Source organism: Anser anser, assembly GCF_964211835.1.
Source record: "Anser anser genome assembly, chromosome: 9".
In the NCBI taxonomy this organism is placed as follows: domain Eukaryota; kingdom Metazoa; phylum Chordata; class Aves; order Anseriformes; family Anatidae; genus Anser; species Anser anser.
Window position 1 is genome coordinate 19,966,113 of NC_139729.1, and position 21,709 is coordinate 19,987,821.

Sequence of the window (21,709 nt, forward strand, 5' to 3'; positions counted from 1 at the left end):
TACCTTTGGGGGCAGGAGAGTATTATTCCACGAGGAAAAGATACGGGGCTTAAACACATTTAACTGATTTGACTTTAAATTTGCGGCAGTCCTCTGACTGCACAAGATACGTGCTGTCATTACTGTATCCCTAACAAAAAAGCTCCAATTCCAAGGTGAGCTGGTATTTCTAACAGAACTAGGAACTGGTGCAATTCCTCTGTTTTGATAATGTCAGCTGAAGATACCTGGGTTCTCTTATTTCTGATGATGCTTACGCTATTTACTTGCTTATTCATTGTCAGCCCAACCCAGATAGGGTTGCTAGGCAATGCTGGCAATTCATGAGCAGAAAATGTCCTCCACCTTATTATTTTCAAACACTTTGCTGTGGTTGTCTGGAACAGCAGGAAAGAAACTCCCCTGCATTCTGTGGCAATCTCTGGAAACAACCCAAGGAAACGTGCCTGCTTCTCTTCCGTACCTGCTCCCTCTGCTGTGCTCTTTTGTGTTTAAAGAACGGTGACTTGCTTTCAGTCAGGCTGATAACCTTTTAGCTGAAGAGGGAAAATTGGGAAGAAGTTAATTATGAATGCTGAGTGCATACTTGGTAACGTGCTACATAAAAGCATTCCTGCAAACCAGCCATCACAGCATCTCCTGAGCAGACGCGCTTGGCGCAGTACAGAGGAGGTAATTCTTTGGGTGGTAGCAAACAGTGCAGCTCTCAGTGCTCCAGTGTCAGAGGTTTCTGATAACCTCAGGAGAAGCTGGCCAAGCTTCTTGTGAAATGTGAACAAAATCAACATACACGAGAATAAACAGATCCTTCTGTCCACTGATCCTAGCTCATGCACCACAGTGCCCCGTCCCTGCGGTACACCTTATGTGCCCTGGAGCTGAATGGTAAGCAGCTACAGTCAGATTATTTTTTTGTTTGGAGCTGGGTGGTGGCAGTGGCACGCCAGGCATCTGAACTACGTATTTAGCAGTGGAAAGGATCAGGGTTTCCTAGGGAAAAAATGAGACTTAAATGATATTTACCTGCACTTCAGGAGCTCTCATCTAGGCCAGGTTGCTTTTCACATTCCACTTGCAGCATCAAGCCTTCCCCTTGGAACAACGTGTTTCACTGAGCCTCCTGGTGCTAACCCACGAGGTGGGAACAGCATATGCAAGGGCGGATGGCAGACAAGCGTCTCATCACAAATGCTGGATCCTCCCCCGTTGTATATCTATGTATGTGCAAGGTTGAAGTGCAGTTATTCTGTGTATGTGTGCACACATGGATGTAGTGTCAGAAAAGCTTATTTTTCAAGGGATGTCACGTTTGCCTTTGCAAGGACATCCTGAGCCCCTGAAATGAAAGAAAAGAGTAGCTGTACAGAGGATGAAACAAAGGCTTTAAGAAAACCACTGGGATACGTTTCCACTTTTCTTACTTCATGATGACAATGTTTTTCTACAAATTCTGCCTTCTGTGCTGCTGTTCTCCCCATCTGTAAAATATTGCAGTCCCCTGGGGATTTAATGTGGAAGCTCTAATAAATATTTTACAAAGGAGAATGGATCGGGTCACCCAACAGCCCAGTATGCCATTGTCTTCACTCCACAGGCAGGATTTTGGCAAAGAGCAGGAGGGTGACCAGCTTTATGCCATACAGCAAGCTTAGGGGAGGGAGCACAAATCTTTGAGAGCAAGGATCCCGTTATAGCTCTCTGCCAACAAAAGGAGAGGGTTAGGGAGCTCAGACAGCTCACTGGCTGGGGAGCAGTGGAGCTGGTAGGGGAGGAGCAGCGCTGAGCTGACTTCTGTGCTTTAGCCACCAGGCATTCCTGCTTGTCCATGTAGTTAGTCACCATGTTAGTAGCAGCACCATGTAAGGCTTTTTCTCCTGGGCACTTTTGTCCCCTGTTGTTCACTCTGTGTTAATTGGGCTCCTCCTTTTTCACTCTGTCTATGGATCAGCTGTGATCTGAGGCAGTCACGAGCTGAACACAGGGTGCAGCTGTGTAAAACACCCACAGGTGTTAGTGACTGAGGCAGAAGGTGCAGCCTTCTGCACAGCCTTTCCTCATCTGTGTGCAAGATCCTTGCAGCAAGCTTGTTCTGTGCCCAGGTCCCCGCAGTTGAGCTCTGGGTTGCGGCTTGGCTCTCATTTATGAAGTTCTTGTTGTATTCTTTGCACTGTCACCAACACTGGCCTTGTGCCTGTTTGTGCATCTCCTATGCAGTTCCCCCTGCTCCAGGGAAGGCTCCTTCTTATTTCACTGCATCAGGATTGAGTGTTCTCTGCAGTCAGTTCCCTAAGTACTTGTTTCTTCACAGGGTTCTCCGATTAGTAATTTTTATTATGGAAATCAAGAAGAGTGGGGAAAAAATCAAATATCCTGCCCCTTTCAAAGAGAGATTTCTAAATATATGCTTTAAGACCCAAATATTAATGTCAAACTCATGGATCCAAGTTCTTTTTAAGAAAGGTTTGGGTGCGGGTTGTACAGTTAGCAGAGTATTTCTGCCAGCAATACTTCTGTTCTCCATTTGCTATTCTGTTCATTTAGATTATCAGATCTTGTGAGCAGGGACTGTACACAGCAGCAGAGGGCTCTTCTGTATAGTTGCAGCTTCCCAGCACCACTGCCAGGCATGAATAATTGGTTGAGCAGCTCTGCAGAGCAGTCTCCTTGCACTGTCCAAGCTGAAATGCTGAAGCAGAAAAAAAAAAAGTGTCAATAATGAGGAATCATAAGCCTTAAAGGGAGTGAAAGTAATGAAGAAAAATGTTTTCTTAAAAACTTTGTGGATGTATTTGGTATGCTCTTTAAGGGGAGCATCCGGTGATATTGCAGTGTGCTTCTGGGATCTTCCACCTTCATCGTAGCTCATAGGATAGCTTTAAATTAATGATAAGGAAGCCATTCGGGGCATTGGCTGTGCCGAGGTTCACAGGTTTCGTTCTGAACGAGAGAATGAAGTAAACTGATATTGAAAGCAAGGAGGGAGAAACAACCACAGTCAGTAAGCCTATAAAAGTCTTAGCCAATTGCAATGGCGAACATCCTGCTGGTGAGGATGACCTTGAATGAACTAAGTGGGATAAAGTCACCAGCCTGAACTGACGGCTGAAGAACCAGACTGGATTCCAGCAAACAGCAGATTCCTGACGAGTCTCCTGCGCTCTGGCAATGGCTTCTCGGTGTCAGAGATGTGGACAACAGGTGCCCAGGAATCCACCTTTCACTGCTGTCCGGATAACAGAAGGAGAAATGAAGTCTTACCATGATTTTATAGGAGGATGCATTAGACTGGAGCGTATGGCAAAGAAAGGTACGTGCAGCATCTTTAAAAGAAATAGCATCGTCCCTTAGTGGTAGCTGCACTGCATTCCTGAGAGATTTGCAAAAGGAGCTTGTTTTTTTAATGCTTTCTCTGAGGAGCCAGTGGTAAATAATTTAAAGGCAAATGGCTGGATTTGGATATTAACTCTGGCATGACTGTATCATTTAGCTTCACTGTATATGTCTGGGATATGTGCAGTGATTTAATCCAGACAAGGTTAAAAGGGATGCTGGATTCTTTCTGAGTAAATGTTTATTTCACTCGGCTGCCAAAGAGTGAGATTTCTGTATATGTCTGGAGCAAGTGTTTGTTGCACATCTAAAATACCCTTTTGAAATGAATGTAAGGAGGTGGGGCAGTGGGTTTCCTGCCATAGTTGACCCTGTCACACTGTGCTCCTAAGGTGCTATGTAGAAGGTCAGTATCTTTTTCACTGTGACGCTTCTGGTTTCCCTGTACCATGATAGAAATCTGGACTGTCAAGCTTTTTGCGCTCTGCATGTTTCAGGCTGAGTACAGGGTAATATTCTACTCTGAATGGGTTGCTAGTGTGAGATGCTGGTGTCCTGGTAATTTGTTCTAATTGTGTGTTAACTCTGAAGTGGAGTGATGTTAGTTGGAATCTATGCTGCTGACTGTTTTGTCAACTATCAAGACTGCTGAATCATAGAGCAGTTTTTCTGTTTGTTGTCATTAAAGAGAGATTAACCAAAGGAGCCCTTTGGTTTCATTTGCTCTATTAACTTGGATAAATACTCAGCAAACCTGAAATCTAGAAGTACATAAAATGTTGACAAGTACGTGACAAAAAGATCCCCAAAAAGCATGCAGTCTAGTTGCACTTTCAAGTTATTTTTTTTTTATTATGATTTAGTTAGCTCTTCAGCAAAACTGTTTCAAAATGGTTGTGAAGTTCTGAAGTTGTGAAGTGTTTTGGTTCTTCTTTGATTACTCTTTGGAAACCTTTGTATCTGAGAGTTGCATTCAGTCTGGGAAATCGAGACTGTTCTGCAGGAAAAGAAGGTGGACCCGAAGCAGGTGATCTGCTGGCAACTACTGCTTGCAGCAAATCGGGGTTTGCAAATGCTTTCTTTAACAGGGCTCTAACGCACAATGCCAGGGTTTGAAAACTGCAAAGCCAGCCCGTTGTACCTCTGCTTCTGTTGGCCGTTTATCCGTGCTGCTTTTTGGGCTCAGTGCCTACCTATGCATTGTTGGATTTGGCTGACCGTTCACTAACACGGATGTTTCCAGTTGCACTCTTTGTAACGAGGCATTCAGAGTTCACAGCGTAGCATGGCAGAAACGTCTGGTATCTTGAGTAAAAGAACAGAATTCCTCGCCGTTCCTCCTGAAGCTTTGATCAGGTCCTTCCAGGATGCTTATGGCTCTGTGGGCCTACTGTAGCCAGAGATCAGGCATCTGCTGTTTTCTTCCTGTAGGTAGAGAGGGGAAGACACGGGTTTTGCCATGGTTACTGTTCCCAGGGAAACACCTTTCCTGCCTAATATGCTGAGAGATGACCTGGCATAGTATTAAAGGCATAAATCCCTTGGAAAATTGTTTTCTGGTAGAGAATGGGTAGTATATCAACTCAGTCTAAGCATGTTCCCATTTTGTGAGGCAGAAAACATCTTTTCTGCTTCTGTTTAAAATTCTACCGAAGAGGACATATGAAGGGCAGAAGTTAGGTCACTGTTAGGGATGAGGTGCCTTCAGCTGCATGAGCTGTGAAAGTACATCAGTGACAACTCTGCGTGTGGTGACCGTGTTGGAAGGGGACCGAGGAACTGGCAATGTAGCATATGATTTTGCATTAACAGCATCCCCTGTGTTCTTCTTCTGCTCTACCATGAACTGACTCTGGCCTAGTACTCATCTCTGTCATGTTTTGCCCTTAGTTTTTGTATCTGTAAAGTAGAAGCAGCAGGAATTACCTCCCTCCATAAATAGTGGATCCTGGCAATGAGCGCTTACTGTGAACTGCGATTATTCTGTGAAGGTGAGACCAGTTCCCTTTGTGGTAGGTGCTGCATAAACACAGGGAAGGGAAGATGATCTGTCCCAGAGAACCTGGGCTCTGCCTGCCCCATCGTGCTAGTCCTTTGCTACTAGCAGAGACTTGTTGGTAAGCTTTAGGGGTGTGCGTGTGCCTTTTTCTCAGGATGGCTCTGTTTGAACATAGTGACAGGATCATGGATCTCCTTTGCATATTCTGACTTGACTCTAACTTGGGGAATCCTTTCTGCAATGCAAAGATCCAGATGGAGTATTGTTCAGGGCTAGTGTTTACTCAGTAGTACTTCAGGCACTCTGAGGTACAAACCATTTTTCACGTACAGACCGCAGCTGTGGAGCCCTGGCAATATTCTGTGACAATTGTCTCTTTTGTACTAAATATCACGGCGAGAGGAAATGGAAGACACAGGTAACTACAGCAGAAACAGAGGCCACACGGTTGCAGACAGGCCTGCAGTGACAGTCCTTTCCTGTGGGATCACAGCTGAATATCTTATTTCTGTAGGCTTGAGTCTTATAAGGAGTGAACAGCCTTCCTGTTCACAGCTAGAGTGTCAGAAAAATGCTTTACTCTTTCTTTGGAATGATGCTTGTGAGCACAGTGATGCTGTGGTATCTGCTGAAGAAGTAATATCGTTTTATCTTTCTGTCTAATCTATTAACTACTAATAGCTCAATGATGAAAGGTCCCTTACAGCTTCTGTAGCTATGTCTTATTTCAGACCACATTCATCCTGATGGAACCAGAACTAAATCCCTGCGGATACCCAGCTGTCTGCTTATATGCTGCTCCCTGGGTTAAATATCTGTGGCAAATGCAGCCACAGATAACCTACATTTGCTCAGCAATGCCAGCAGCGAGCAGTGCTGGGCTAACCCAGTATCTGGATCGTACGAGTTCAAGGCTTCCTTTGAATCCATGGGACTTGTTTTGATGAGGGAAAGTGTGGTTGTAGTCTCCTGTTCATACAGAGATGAAAATAGTGAATGCTTGCCAGAAGAATTCACTGTGAGGGGTAGTTGAAGGGCAGTTTTCCTGTGGCTAACTGATAACTGCTGAGAGCTCTACAGCTTGACAAAGAGGATGAGGGAAAGGAGCTCTGGCTCCCTCACAACAGGCAGAGGAAGGTTCTTGCTCTATGAGCTGGCCTACAGGATCTGAAGGCCCCTCTGGCATCTGATCCACAGGTATTTTGGGCACCAGTATGTGACCCTGAGACTCTGGGAGCAGCAGTTTGCAGGTGTGATCCCTGAAAACAAAGAGGAAGTGGACCCCAGAAAGCCAGGGAAGAAATGTGGCAGTCCGGAGCTGATCCTCCTTGTAGTGCTCTCAGTTCCATGCTAGACATCGTGAAACTGAAAGTGAAGCATATAGCTCCTTGGCATGAAATACATCACTCTTGGACAGCGTCTCATGTCTTTTCAGCAGTGACATGGCTCTTCATGTCACCCAGCTGCTGATTAGCGTCTTTTATGCATTAGGACCCCTCCTGCCAAAATGGTCCCCTCTGTCCCCAGATGCCCCTAGTAGCCTGCCTTGTTGTCAATGCTCAAGTCCTCCAGTATCTCACAAAGGACCTCATAGCTCATGGGCTTGACATGGACGGGTGAGCATTGTTTCTGTATGCTGTGGAGCTTGAGGCTGCAGGCTACATTTTTAACTGACTAAATGAATGTCTTTGTGCTCAAGGCTGGTGACTGCATAAAACAGGGTAGTGAATCTGCAGACACCGAGGAGTATGTAGTTCATGGAGGCTATTCAGGATTTTGCAGATGTTGCAAAACTAGACAAGATCCTCTGTCAGTAATTTGAGAAGCTATCTTTTGCACTAACATTGTATTTCTGATTTTGTTCTACCCTAGGACAGGAATGCTGTAGTTCTGACTGCCCAGCAATCATGGGTGCTTGCTCTGTCCCACTGCTGTGTCTCAATTACTGCTGGAAATGAAAAGCAATCCTTCAGGTCTATCTGTTCATGAAGACTGAAGTATTTGAAATGGGTTTAGAGCAGTTAAGGATTTAAAGGCAGAAAATGTCTTTAGTGCTTTCTACAGAAGGAAATCCCATCTGAATGAGGCCAGGCTGAAATTTCTCGTACTTCTTGAAGCACCTTTGCCTTCAGTGGTGAAATAAATGAGGAACACCTTCCTTTCCCACGTGGCTGGCCCTCTCACAAAGGCACTAGTTACTGGGGAAAGTCACTGTATCATGTGAAGACAGAAATCTGCAGTGGAAGCTATTTCAAAACCCATTGAGATCCAGTCACAGTGCCTCCCTGTGCACTGCTCAGAATTTTTCTTGTTTTATTTGTATTCAATATCTATTTTCCTCTCATGTAAAATACTATAGGGAACCTGGGATATTTTTTTTTCATCTGGTTCTCAATGCAAAGGAAATAACTAAAATAAAATATTCTGTTTTCCACAGAGGTTTTTATAACAAATATTCTTATCTTAGATGCTTGTGTCTCTTCATTTCTTCAAAGCATGATATGTATCTTGCTTTGCTGCTATTGAGCAACACTGAATGCTGCTTACCTAATCAAAAAAAAAAGTCCAGAAAATGGTAATGAAAATAGGGAAGGCAGAGCTTAATTTCCATTTTAAAAGTTTTGAGAGACAAGTACTACGGAGAAGATCAAGAGAACAAATTCTCAGAAGACAAGTTATAGTAGAGCCTTCTGGGTACTTACGTTTCTGTTCCTCCCAGGATACCAGAACAAGAAATAACTCGGTAAAATGGAAAAGCATTAAACATGGATAGACAGATAGCTGTAATTGATAATGTTTTGTTAACTTGCAGGGCTTATTACCACAAGATGATAGCTTAGTTTGCTTTTTTCCTACTGCCTGAATTGTAGTCTAAGTTGTCTGGGAAGAAGACTTTAGGGAAAAATGGTGCTGAATACACAGGGAGGTCAGTCTGTGCAGGGTTTTGATCCTGGTTCTGCCAGTGGAGCTCATTGGCAGATCTGGATGAAATTGGACACTTCAAGTGCCACTTAAGGACCCAATTCTGCTGTGATATGTTCATCTTGTGTATGAATTCCGTTGCTGCTTTATTATCTGAATCTTTCTGTTGATTAGCCTGCCCAATGAGCTTTCTTAGTCGTGGACTTGCCTCCCTCCCTCCCGGGATACTATCTAACAGAACTGCTGGTGCTCCAGTAGGAAAGAATGATAAATAAAGCTTTGCTGTATCAGCCTAGCTTCCTATCTATAAATACTTGGACTGTGCCAGGTGTCTTGTTCCACAGTTTTGATCCTAGTGGCTCATTCCATTTCTCAAGGGCAAAAAATCCTCCAGGCTTCTGCAGCAGACAAGAAATATTGACCAAACATTTTTTTCACCTTTTTTTCTAAGCCGGGATGTCTCAGCAATTCTGTTCTGCACAGAGGCTGCACCTGATTCATATTCAGATCTTGTTCTTGTCTAAGTTATTAAACTGAGGATTGCAGAGTTCAGTCCTTGTCTAAACTCCCATCACCACCTCGATAGAGAGCTCCCACAGCAGCATACTTTAAGGAGCAAAGGTCTGTATGACTGAAGATCTGATTATGAAATGCTGTGAGTTAAGGTAATCATCTGCTAGCAATGGGTAGAGCAGAGGTGACATGGGAAGAGGTGAAGGAATGGGATACCTATAATATTCTCCTTTGAACCTTTGCACGTTGACTTTACTGCTGGGCTCAGAAAGGGAGATCTGCCAGTGAAAAGATGAAAGTGGTGGGAACTATAATTTTTTAAAATCAAAAATAGAGAAGTCAATGGGTTGGAAGTTAAAGTGAGAGCTTTGAAACACAAGCCAATTTCTTTGTGTTAGGCCAGCTGCAGGGGAAGCAGTGGATTTGCAGTTGCTTGGAGTCTTTAACATAAGATTAAAGAGCTTTCTGAAATGCTGGTTTAATCCAATTTCTGTGAACTTCTTGTGTGTTCAACAAGTCAAACACAATGAACCTAGTGGTCCCTTCTGGTCCTACAGTGAAAGAATCTGGAAAGAGACTTTGAGTTAGAGACACTAGAGTATGAGCCAGTCCTTGTCATGCTTTCAGAGTGGCACACCTGCAGGTGTGAACGCATGGACATGTGGGGTCAGATGCTCAGACAGTGTAATGAAATCAAAGGATCAGGTCCTTGAATTAAAAAAAAAAATAAAATCTGTTGGTATTACAGATGTTTACCAGTAACACAAAATTGAAACGTCAGTAAGTAGTACTCTGTTCCATATGTTGGTGGGACAAGATGCTATTCTACTGAAATAGGCAGGACTAAGCCTTCTGAGCATGGCAAAAACATCTTAGATGTACACCTTTACTGGTTATGCAAATGAAAGATACCCGATACTTTTAATTCAAATTAAAGAAACTGAAATTTTTTTCCTGATAAACTTTCTTTTGAGCATGCTTATAGATTCAGTGGGGAATTCCTTGGTGCCCCTTTTCAGGTGAGTTCATTCCTCTCCATCTCTCCGGAGACCTTCGTGAGGTTATCAACTTATGTTCGCCTGCCAAGTAGCATTTAGCCTTCTGACTCCCCAGCTGGATCTGCCACTTCGTCTGCAGCAGCTCTCCAGCCAGGACTAAAACACTTTTCTGAGCCTAATGACCTGGCGTGCTTATCGGCCGCTTCCATAGACTTGATACTTGTCCACAACCCTTAAGAGCTTCACCTACCTCTGCTCCTGGAGGAGAGGAGCCTCTGCAGGCAGCTTACGGCTGCTGCCCGGGAGAGGGCAGTGCCTGACACCAGACCTTGGCTGCGCGGACCCAGCCTGGTTTGGGGCGCTGCTGGAGAGGAGCTGGTCTGGCGCTGCAGTTTGGTTCTTGTCCGTTCGCTCCAACCCACAGCGTCCCCTCCTGAGAGCAAAACACATCTGGAATGGGAGACAGCCTGATTGTAAATCAGTTACGTGAGAACGTTTGTATCAGTGTGGGCAGCAGAGTAGTATTAGGTATGTGCTGCAGCTGGTAAATCCATTTGTTTAGCAAGCAGTTTAGGAGGGACTGCGGAAGGAAAGTGCAATGTAAAAACAAGCGATGCGTCTTGCTGCTCTCCTCGTTTACCTTTATTTGCCAAGTCTGGCTGTAACGCTGCAGCTGTCTTAAGCTCTTGTGCGTATCTAGTACCCCAGCATGGTGATGCTCTGCATTGATCTGGCATTTTTCTGTAACTCTGTACAAAATCCAGTTAGTGTTGTCGTGCTGTGCCATAATCATTGCAATAACTTGTGTTGGTTGGCTGATAGGGGAACGATGGAAACCCTGGGTATGTTATCCTCAAGGTGGAGATCCATTCTAGTAGCCTGACTGTAGCCTAACCAGTCAGACAAATTTGGCCTGCTGTTCATTTTGCTAGTAAGAGAAACCAAGAGTGACCTGGATCCCTCTCCCTGTGCCTCAGTTTCCATATCAGTAAAATGAATGACACTTGTCTCTTCCGAGCCTGGCTGACAGCAGGGTTTATAGAAGAAACAAGTTACTACTGCATCGTGCTGCCTGGGTGACAGCTGTTCTGCTGCACTCCGGGTGAAGTGACCTGCATCTGAAGTTACTGAGCTGCTGGGTGGGTGGTGGCACAGGGACGACTTTATCAATAAATCTGTTGCTAAAGCAATGAGCCAGTGCTGCTTCAGACAGGTCAGCACCACGTTACCATTGTCACACCAGCATGTTTTCTTCAGGCACTGTGCAACCTTGTGTCCTGAAGTATTTGTTGGTCTGGTTGTTTACAACTGCTTACTCCCCTGCCCCAGTGCTAGCTTTGTGTTTCCAACTGAATCGATAGGTTTTGTGCAGGCTTTTCCTTCGTCTTTAAATAGCAGTACTACACTGGTGTGTGGGTGTGCCTCTGGGATAGTCCTCCGAGATAGCTATTCACAGCCACGCTGTTGGTTTCCCTTGGCCCTGAACACTCTAGTATTTAAAGTTATTTTAATGAGAGCGCTTTCCGTGCCTTAGCCTAGGCGAGTGGATTTGTTCTGTCTCTGTAGGGATGTACCTTTATTTGTCTGTGCTAAGCTGTGAATGCCTCCAAAGCGTCCGAGGATCTGAGTGGAGAGCTCAGATCTGGGAGGGAAGAAGCCGGCTGTACCTTGAGGAGGGTTAAAGCTTGGGTATGGCGTGTGTCAGAGGTCTGCGCTGCGATTTGCGTTGGAGCAGTTACTAAGCAATTTGTGCAGTCTCCTCCAGGAGAGCGTCAGCTTTTTGGTGCACTGCTGTTTAGATCCAGGACTGCTTCCCCAGAAGGCTGCCTCTCTCCATCCCTCCCCTCTGCCTTCTATGAACTCATTGCCACAGCAGGACGCCGGAGAAGCCAGCCTGGGACGCAAGGGAGGGCACGTGCTCGTGAGTGTGTATGGGTGCCTCTGAGGGGGAGACATCGCTCTTTGAAGCGTTCCTATTGCTTTTTTCTAATGGGCATCTGAACTGAGGTGGTGGTGACAGCTTGGAGAAGGCTGCTGGAGGGGTGGCTGGGTCTCTTCAGCCAGACAGTCTGGCTGCGAGCACTGTTTGTCCCATTACTCAGATACACGCTCAGAGTGCTGCTGGCAGTAGCGATGGCTGCTATGGCTCACTGTTTATCTCTGATGGCAGTAACCAGGGAAATGTTTTTGAGCTAACTGGCCTCTCTTCGGGAGTGAGCAAGAAAACAATCCTTCAGCTCCTGAGCCGAGTGGTCCCTCATTAAAATAATTATGTGGATAGTCTCTGAAATGATTTTGCTGGATGCAATAGTTCAGAGTTGAGCCAGTGACTAGCATTTTTTTAGGTAAGGTTTCAGCTGTGAAACTGTCTGCTGGCACACTCTGGGGAGGAAGGAATGAAGTCTGCTATCCAGTCTGCTATCTCTTGATTAGCTTAGTGTCAAAGTATTATAGTGAATGTATTTGACTTTGCAGTTTGCCACATGTGTTTTTTGTTATTCGTGATAGATTTTCACAGGACAGTGTGGAAATGTGAAACCGTCTTTTATTGAGTTCTGTTCTCTGACCAGGAACTTGTGTTCCAGCAGTCCAGTGTTGCTGTGAAGCATGCATTTTCTGGGAAGACGATGAATTAACTTTTATCTGGCAAAATTTAGAAACTATCAAGAAGTGTTTACAGCTGAGGGAGTAGACAAGGTGCTGGGTTGTGCTGCTGTAAATCTGGATTCAGTCCGTGAAGGTGTTACCGAGATTAGACCTTGGCCTTGAATGTCTTTTAATCAGGGAAGTTTGTTTTCTGGGGAGCAGAATATAACTTCTATATGATATCCTTTGTGCTCTGTGAAAACAGGTAACATCTATTTCAAAACAATTATTTTGCTGTGCAAATGATGTGGAATGGTGTTTCTTTTTTCTATGCTGATTATGGATAGTCAATGGTGTATGAGATTTATTAATCACTATCTCATGATTTTGCAGCAATGTTATATCAAGTATCTTCAGAACAGGTTGGGATATGAAGTCACCTAAAGTAAACAATGATAGTGTATGCTTTAGTAATTTTGCGTTAGTTTTTAAAATTTAGCTTTTATGGTGATCATTAACCAAGCACTCATAGATGTGTGCATAAATGCATGATGCGTTGTGGCACTAAATAACTGTAGAAATCCTTGAAGGGTGACACTCTGTGCACACCAGACAGCCAAACATGAACATCAAAAGATTGTTTTTCAAGAAGTGGTTAATGGGAAAATGTGGCAAAATCAGTTTCTTCCCCCAGGGAAGTCTATACCAACATTTTTTAAAGTTGGCTTAGAAAGCTGAAATAAACCCCGGAGGGTGCACATTAGCAGCAACAGCACCGCATATGGTAGCAGCAGGGACCCATCCTGCCTGGGTTCCTGAGCCTGCTCACCAATTTGACTCAAGTGAATCAGTGATTTTTAAGCCATAAATTCTCCTGATTGAGAACTGTCAAATTCACTGCTTCCAAGTCTTGGGATTCCCTGGGCTCAGATTCTAATTCTGTATCTGAACTTCCTGCCTCTACTGTGTCATTTTAGATAATTACACATTTAAACGTTTAACAAAACAGACCTCTAAGTATGTGTACATTTCCTCCAGTTTCAGTGCAGCTGCACAGGGACGTAACTTTGCCTTAAGCGTGTGCCTGAGGGGTCTGCTGACCTGGCAACAACCGGGAAGCCTGGATCTAAAGCCTCTGGTCCTGGGGGGAGTTCAGGTTTGGATCCAAAATAACTACGGTTCACTTGTATTTCTAATGTAAAGGAGTGAGCTGGACTCCTTGTGACTTGAAAAGCACTGCAAGCAAGTCCTTAAAGTCCTTGCAGTTTGCTAACAGCTGTTGTTCTCTGAGGATAAACTGGAAATTTCCCTTTTACATTGTGGCAATGTTGACCTGCACAGTATCCTTACCTCATTGATGCCTGCCTGTCTGTAATACTGTAGAAGGATAAGAGAAAGGATGGGATTTCCCTTCTGTTGATAGCTGGGTTTTTAGTTCCGCCTAGAGCAATCAATCTGTAGCACATGTGGCCAGCTTGCACCAGGAACCGATCTTGCTGTTTCTCTCTTCAGGCTGGAAGAGTAAACAAACTATCAAAAAGTAAACAAAGGGCACACATAGTGAGGAAGGGAAATAAATAGAATTAAAAAAAAAAAAAAAAAAAAAGGAAACCCAAACCAAAAGCTTCTTTCTCTGATGTAACAACCTATAAGTACGTTTTGGCCTTCAGGAAGGGAAACGCTTTACTTAAAGGCTTGCACTGAAAATTCTGGTTGGATAGAGTATTTTTAAAACCCTTTAGCCTACTTAAACCTTTTAATTGATGACATGCAAATTTGACTGTCTCCTTTTTATGTTTAATTCTTGAAATCTACCTTAGCTCTGATATACACTTTGCTAACTGGGTTTTTGTTCATGGCCAGAAGACACAGAACTTGGGTGTTTGAACTGTAGGTACTTCACAGCTTTCAGACTCTGGATTTGTGATGTCCTTTGGTAATTTTAAAGAAGAATGAGAATGCCTGACATTAGATGTCCTTTAATGCTCTTCAAATGAAATCTCTGGCTTTATGCTTAATTCTACCTGGCACTTTTCCCATCGTAACAGCAATCTGATTTTTTTTCCAAATCCACAGTTTTGATTTAATACTGTGAGGGTCATCGTTGACTGAGCTTGTACAAAGCAGAAGTAGGCTGATGTACTCCACCAATTTTGCAGAGATTTAAATTCACTCCCAGCTGTCTTCCATCCCTCCTTCTCCCACAGCATGATATAAATGTGAATTGCATAATTAGGCTGTCATTAGGAAGAGATGAACTTTGCTCTGGAAATTTGTAACCCATTATTCCAAGATTAGTGACTTCAGATGGGGGATTGAAGAACCCCCCTCCTTTTCTAACAGAAGGCCAGGCAGTTGCAGCATTCAGTCGCTAAAAACAAAGAAACCCCAGTGTCCTGCTATGGCTGCTTGCCTTGGGTTGTCTTTCGTGGAGCAGTAGGCACTGCTGTGTCAATCTGCTTGGCGCAATCCAATCTTTCCCTCCAGCAGGTCATCTCACCGACGCTGCTGGAAACCATTAGTTGCCATTAGCATATAAACTAGTTTCTGCTCCGAGAGGAGGGGACAAGATTACATTCATTGGAGCTTTTAATCAGCTGCTGTTGGCGTAGCTCTGAAGGCGGCAGTCTGTGTGCTGTGCACCAGACCTGCAGGAATGAATACAGCTGTGACGAGAAGCAAAATAGAAAGCGTGTGTCGGGGGAAACCCACGCATGTTTCACTGCACAGTGAAGAATTATGAGCATAACTGAATGGCTTTTCTCTTAAAAATGGGATAGCACAATTGCAGCTAGCCTCTCTAGAGATCGGGAAGGGAGGAGAAGCTGTCAGACGTGACTATAGCAATTGCTCTTCTTTTTCTCTCCCCTTGGTAGAAACGCTTGGGAAACAACAATGCAAGGCCTAATGCTTCTGCAAGGAAACTGGTCTCGCATGCAAACATTTGAATGATCTCTGCTAGGAACTGAACATATAGCAGTTTAAGAGGAGCACCAAGGGTAGATAAACTGACTTGTTTCATTTTTTTCCCTTCTAGCATCACATCCTTATTCACATTTTAATTGTCCTGGCAACTTGAATTAGCTCAAGTAATGAAGTTCTGCATGGTATGTGTAAAGATTCAGCTTTGGTGACCTGCATAGGGGACTGGCATTGTTCCACAGAATACTGTTTGATCAATTCAACTTTATTCTTTTTTAAATTTGAGAAGCTAAATGTGGCTGCCTTGTCAATAAAAAAAAAGTGAAGACCTCAGGAGTAACCAGACAGAAGCTAGGAAATGCTCAAAAAGGCTGCCTAGAGAACCGTGCTCCAGCCCCTTGGCTGGTGTACGCCTTGAGATGATGTGCAGCTTCGTGGCTATGTGCGTTTTTGGCAGAGGACAGGACTGCTCTGGAGCAAACAGGGGTTGGTAAATTTCTTCTGTGGATATTAGCAAGGTGCAATGAAGCAAGACAATTGTTGTCAAATTCCTGTGACTTTTCGGCTTCCTTAACCTTTCCCATTGACTTTTGGGCCCCTGTGTAATGAATTAAAATATGCCAATAAGCTTTTCTGAAGCAGTCCAAGAAGCTGCAGCTCTTAGGCTGGCATGCTGATAGCGAGCTGGTAAAGCAGGCTTTTCTCAGCCGTGGTATATATCACATAAGAAAATGGCACGTTGCTTCTGCCTGAGAGGCTGAACACCACATCTTGTGTGCATGTGGCTTGCAGTATGTGGGCCAGAAAGGCTACAGAGCCTCCTGGGATAAAGTCTAGTGGAAGAGATGAACTGCTTAATGCTCACTAATGCCAGGCAAAATGTCTTGGCTTTAAAACAAAACCAGACCTGTAGGATCATTTAAGATTTTTTTTCCATGTTTTTCATTTAGTCAAAGATGAAAAACTTTCTTTATCAGCCCCAGGTAGTCATGTGTTTCCAAGGACTCAGACTTGATTGCTAACTCTGCGCTAACTCCTAGTCACCAAATCTATTTTATACCTTTCTCGTCATCTGAAAGTCTTGTACAGAGTGCGGGTTTTACAGGAAATCCCACATGGCTTGCTGGAGAAAGTCTTGCCCAGTCAGGGGATTTGAAGAGACCTGACTGGCACTCTGCAGTTCTTGTTTCTATTACCTCATCTTACCCTTACACCACAAATTTCTTGTGGTAGAAAAAGGATCTTTAGAAACCAGAAATTAACTATTTTTAAAGCAAGCTACTACAGCAGCTATATGAAGGGGGGAAGTTCTGTTCTTCTCAACTGTTTGATATCAGTGATGGCTTCGTATTGGCAAACATCAACAGCAAACTGTTGGCTGGCAGGCTGTCTTACCCTGGAGCAATAAGCAAGTCTGAGAGAGGCTGGAGATGGCAGCATGTTTTCTAGTTCATTTTTCCCTTCTGTTGAGCCTCCTTGTGATGGCCTCGGCCACTGTAGAAACCTTTGCTACGTTTATGCTACTGCTTGGTACAAGCTCAGCCTTGGCCACCTAAACCTAAGTGCACCTGTCTACCTGTTGGGCTTCACGGTTTTCACAATATCTTTGCATTTTCCAAATGCTGAAATCAACAGTGGTTTCTTCAGCGGATGCTCCAGGGTATCTCAGTTCTGAGGGTCCATACTTTAAATATTTAAAATTAAAATATTTAGTTTTAATTTTCTTTTCCTACTTCATTTTTTTGGTATTTAGTCTTAACACCCCTCTTCTCGTCTGCCTCCATCTTGCTGCCAACCTGCACTTTGACAAAGACGGCTCTATTACTACTGCAGTGATTCAGGAGCACTTCAAGTAGACTGCGCAAAGGATAATAGAGGTCTTTGACCAAAGATCTGGAGACACTTGTCAGTACCTCTTGAGAACTGCATTCATACATTATAGGCCCTTTTTGTTAGGGGTTCCTCGGATGTAGTATTTATCTGACTCTAAACACAGCCATCATCATGCTGTTCTTAAGCAGCTAGTGGAGAAATCTGGCTTGTAGTGTTCTTGGCTTTGTAATAAATAACCTTGTATATTTAAAGGTTCTGTTTTGCCTTTCCTTAAACTCCAAGCATGTCCAGACTAGGACCTGTGGGGGAAATGGCAGAACAAAAAAAACTATATAAATAAATAAAAAAGGAAAAACTTAATAAGTTTAATAAGCTTAACTTAATAAGTTGCTTTGCCTGTTTCAGTTTTCTCAAAAGATGGAGTGCTTTTATGGCTGTTGGCTGGTATATCTATATCTACCATATAGATAATAAATCTATCCCTTCCTGCTCAGTGGGCTTTCCTTTGAGAAGCTCTGAACACTACTAAAATCAAGCCCATTAACTGTGATTCATTACTCTGCTCTTCCGGTCACTCTTAGCCACCTGTAAGAACTGGAAAAGCTGACAATAGGCTGCATAAACAGGATGGAAATGAGGATAACAAATTAAAAATATAACTCATTTCAGTCTGACTTTTCCCCTCTTTAGTTCTTAGAGATGACTTGTAGAATCCACCCCCTTGAGATTTTTTTTTCCTATTGCTTGCAATTACTTCCTTGTTTAGTGTATCACCCCACACCTATGCTGCTTCTCTTCATGTGGTGTCACCCTCTGCCAAGGAGAAGGCAATGACACTTCCTCTCCAGTTACTGTCTTGACATTAGTGGAATGTTTGAAAGTTGAATGAGTCTAAAGAATTAGGGAATGGACACAAAAATCCAAGCTGTATGTAATTTTAAAATAAATTCCTAGTTCTGGAAAGGATCAGAATGGATGTCTGAAAGTAGGATAGAGACAGTATTTTGGGCAACAGACTAGGATGCAGGAGAAGCAATTTCTAGCCTCTCTGACCTCCATATCTCTTTCTGGACAGTGTATTTTAAACCAGGTGCACCAAAGTATTTCAGTGCATGCTTCGTATTGACATCAGTGAAGATCTTGATGCTTAAATACAGCAGCAATTTGCCTTTAGTCTGCTGTCTGATCCATCTGCGTCCTTCTTCCTTCCTTCCACCTGTTGCCTGGGTGGTTCAGGCAGAGCTTAGTACAGAGGCAGCTCTACAAATCCAGGACTGGCTGTTGTCTGTAGCAGTAAAGTGGCGAAAGGCCCAATTTTAAGAGGTACTATTGCAAGATAAACCTGGATCTTGCCAGTTAAGATAGCAGCTATTCCCGAGTAAAAAATGTTGCTTGTCTAGATGGTGCTGAAGAGCAGGGAGAAGAGTTACCTGTTCCAGTAAGTACCTGTTACTGAGAGACATCAAATTAGCTCAATGCAGATTATACTTGCTGGATACTGTATAGATCACACAGAATCTACACATGTGCAAATATTGTCAATATTTTTCTTGAGCTGCTTGTCAAGATATTTTTAACTTGTTAGCGCTTACTTAAAAAGAACAGGCTTTGTTTTCGTGTGAAGAAAGCTTCACAGCCCCTTATTTCCTCCCTTTACTGTATACTTGCTGGTAGCGGAAAAAGCATCAGCAAAGGAAACTGTTCTGGGTTGGTTGGTTACACACAGTCCTTAAGAAGAGACCAGGGAGTTTGGAGTGGAACGTGGTTCTGTGTCTGAAATAGACTTTACTGTTTGAAAGACTGAAAAGCTGCTTTACGTGGTGGCCCAAATTCAGTAGCTTAATACAGAACATGAATTAGTAAGGGGCAGTCTATCAGCTTGAGCAAATCTGTGACAAACTCTGGCAAGTCTATTGGAGCTGGTTTATGAAATGCTCTGTGAAATCAAATGGCAATAGAAAAGTAAGTAGGCTGAAGATGAGACTGTAAGTATCATAAACTTATCCATGACAGTCAGATCATATCTGCGCCAATAGTCAAGCCAGGCTATTTTCATTTGAGTGTCATCTTTGTTTGCTGGGTTCTTGAAGGGTGTAAAAATTGTTATTAAGGTTTTATTAACTCATTGAAGATTTCTGCTTTCCTTACACAGATGAAATCATGCAGCAGGAGATACGACCGCTGGTTGCAGTGGATATAATAGAACAGCTTCACAGGCAGTTTGCTATCTTGTCAGGTAAGAATTTTCCAGTAATTACATTCTGGGATTCTCTTGGAAATGTGCTGGAATCTGTTGCACTGATGGTCACTCTTCAGCTCTGCACAGCAGTTGCAAAAGCATTTTTATATTGCCAGTGAAAAGGGCCGTTATAATCAGACCCTCACAGTGCATGGAACTGATATGTGCCAGCTTGCTGTGCTTGTTTTTCTTAAGGCGAGTTAATTTTTTGTGTTCTCCACAATGGTAAGAAATTAAATAAAGCTTTCAGTACATATATTTCCACAATGTCCAAGCTTGTTGTTTGTGGGAAAAGTTCTGGTTTATCAGGGAGTTATTCATGACCTCCCCCCTCTTCCTCATTTGCCTTTGTTTTAGAAATGATTCATTTCTATAGTGTAAGGTTCTAATCTTTTAAAGATTTGATTATACCATATTCCTTTGTTTGCCTGAAGTTTGCAATTGCACAAAGTGACGCAGTTCCTGCCCCAAAGAAATAGTTGATACTGAAATATTTGCCAGATTATTTAACATATTTTGCCTCCTGCAGAAGAGAAATCCTTGTCCTAAAATGGTTTCTGCTGTAGACTTTGTGGTCTCTGGCAACATCTTTTGTCTCTTTCTGTCTGTTTTGCAAATAAGGAAACTAAGAATTTTCTTTCCATCTTCCCTAGAGACACACAGTGAGGTATCATTAATTTGCACAAAACACTTAGATGGTCATAGTAAGGTATGTCCCTCCAGCCTGTCCCTCCTCTGCTTGGTGGACAGGAACACTGGATGCGCAGTGCAGAGAGTACACAGACCTGGCTCTGCAAATGCTCAGCTCAGCAGGCCCAATCCTTGCTGCATCTTTGTCTTTTAAAGTATGCATTCTACCATTGTGTTCAGTGCAGGGTAACAAAGAAATGCTAATATAGCATCTATCCAAAGACAATTTTTATGGAGTAATGTTGCAGTGTTCTCTTTTGGCTTGTCAGGAAAAGCTGGGAGCCCCTTCCCCTTTGTGCTAGTTGCTTAGCTGCAAAAATGACTGAGTGGGAGATGACAATCCCCTAATCTGGGGCCTGTTGTCAAATTTGAAACCAGTTCTCCCTTAGGGTATAGCATGAGTGAAGCAGTTCTCTAATGCCTTTTGTTAGTGCTAACCGACTTTTTAAAATATTCTAAATACAAGGAAGGAAACAGGGAATTCTAATCACTGCTCAACTCCTTTTGGGTATTCAATGACTTTTTTGCTTCAGTCTTCACTAGCAAGAGCAACTTTTTGGCTCTCAGCACAAGAAGGACATGGGTGTATTACAACAAGTCCAGAGGAGGTCCATGAAGATGGTCGGAAGGCTGGAGCACTTCTCTTATGCAAATGGGCTGAGAGAGTTGGGGTTGTTCGGCCTGGTGAAGAGAGAAGGCTTCAGGGACACCTCATAGTGACATTTCAGTACCTAAAGGGTATCTACAGGAAAGCCGGGGACGGACTCTTTGTCAGAGAGTGTGGTGATAAGATGAGAGGTGATGGTTCTAAACTAAAAAAGGGTACATTTAGATTAGCTATTAGGAAGAAATTCTATACTATGAAGGTGTTGAGGCACTGGAACAGGTTTTCCAGAGAAGCTGTGGATGCCCCATGCCTGGAAGAGCTTAAGGCCAGGCTGGATGGGGCTTTGAGCAACCTGGTCCTGGTTTGCAGCTTTTAAGACTATTAGTAAAAGCTATATCTAGCATGTAGCTCTGCTGCTTTTCATTGTGCACAAGCAACCACAGATATTTTGGTGCCTCAGTGCTTGCTTACTTGGTAACCGAAAATCTCCTGAGACTTAGCCTTTTTCCTGGTTTTCCATGCTGTCACATTCCAGCTCAGTCACTGCTGTCTGACAAAAACCCTCTGCTCCTTAGCCTCATCACAGCAGCCAGTAAGACACTCGAACCTGTAGACTGCTTTGGCCTGATGGATCATATGTTTTTTCTGAACAGCTTTGTAAAAATGTTCTGTTTTATACTAGTTAGATTTCTTTCACTTTATAGGCTACAGCCTTGAGAGAGCAGCTAGACACCTCTGCCATGCACGCACATGCAGAACTCAGTGTGTGTTAGCAGTGACAGTCTGGTTTGTGCTACTGCACAGCTTCTGATGCTGTTGAGCTCTCCTGTTCAGTCCTGGAGACCCCAGATGCATTTGTCCAGTGATGAGAATAACTCAAATCGCTTTTGCAAACTTTTTTTTTATATATATATATAAATAAAAAGTGAAAAAAAGTATTTTTGGTTGATATCAGCTTTTTCTTAACAGCTATCATCTGAGGTCAGGGGTAATGCAATCATGATATTTCTGTGCAGTAAAGCAGAAAAGAGTAGAACAATTGAAACCAGAGGCTCTTTGTTTTCTCTGGA

At 43.4% G+C, this 21,709-nt stretch overlaps 1 protein-coding gene across 13 annotated transcripts in view; it reads left to right on the top strand.

Annotated features, from left to right (window-relative positions):
• The window catches only part of MCF2L2 (MCF.2 cell line derived transforming sequence-like 2), a 159,747-nt gene that overhangs the window by 17,174 nt on the left and 120,864 nt on the right, over positions 1 to 21,709 (top strand). For 11 of the 13 annotated variants that reach the window (XM_083848398.1, XM_083848403.1, XM_083848399.1 and 8 more), the window contains exons 1-2: positions 3,025 to 3,307; positions 19,256 to 19,339. In XM_083848398.1, the coding sequence (XP_083704524.1) occupies positions 3,166 to 3,307; positions 19,256 to 19,339 (226 nt within the window). In that variant the 5' untranslated portion in view covers positions 3,025 to 3,165. Of the gene's footprint in view, positions 1 to 3,024; positions 3,308 to 4,190; positions 11,684 to 19,255; positions 19,340 to 21,709 lie in introns of those variants that run through there. The other 2 variants (XM_083848409.1, XM_083848405.1) reach the window with 2 other exon arrangements.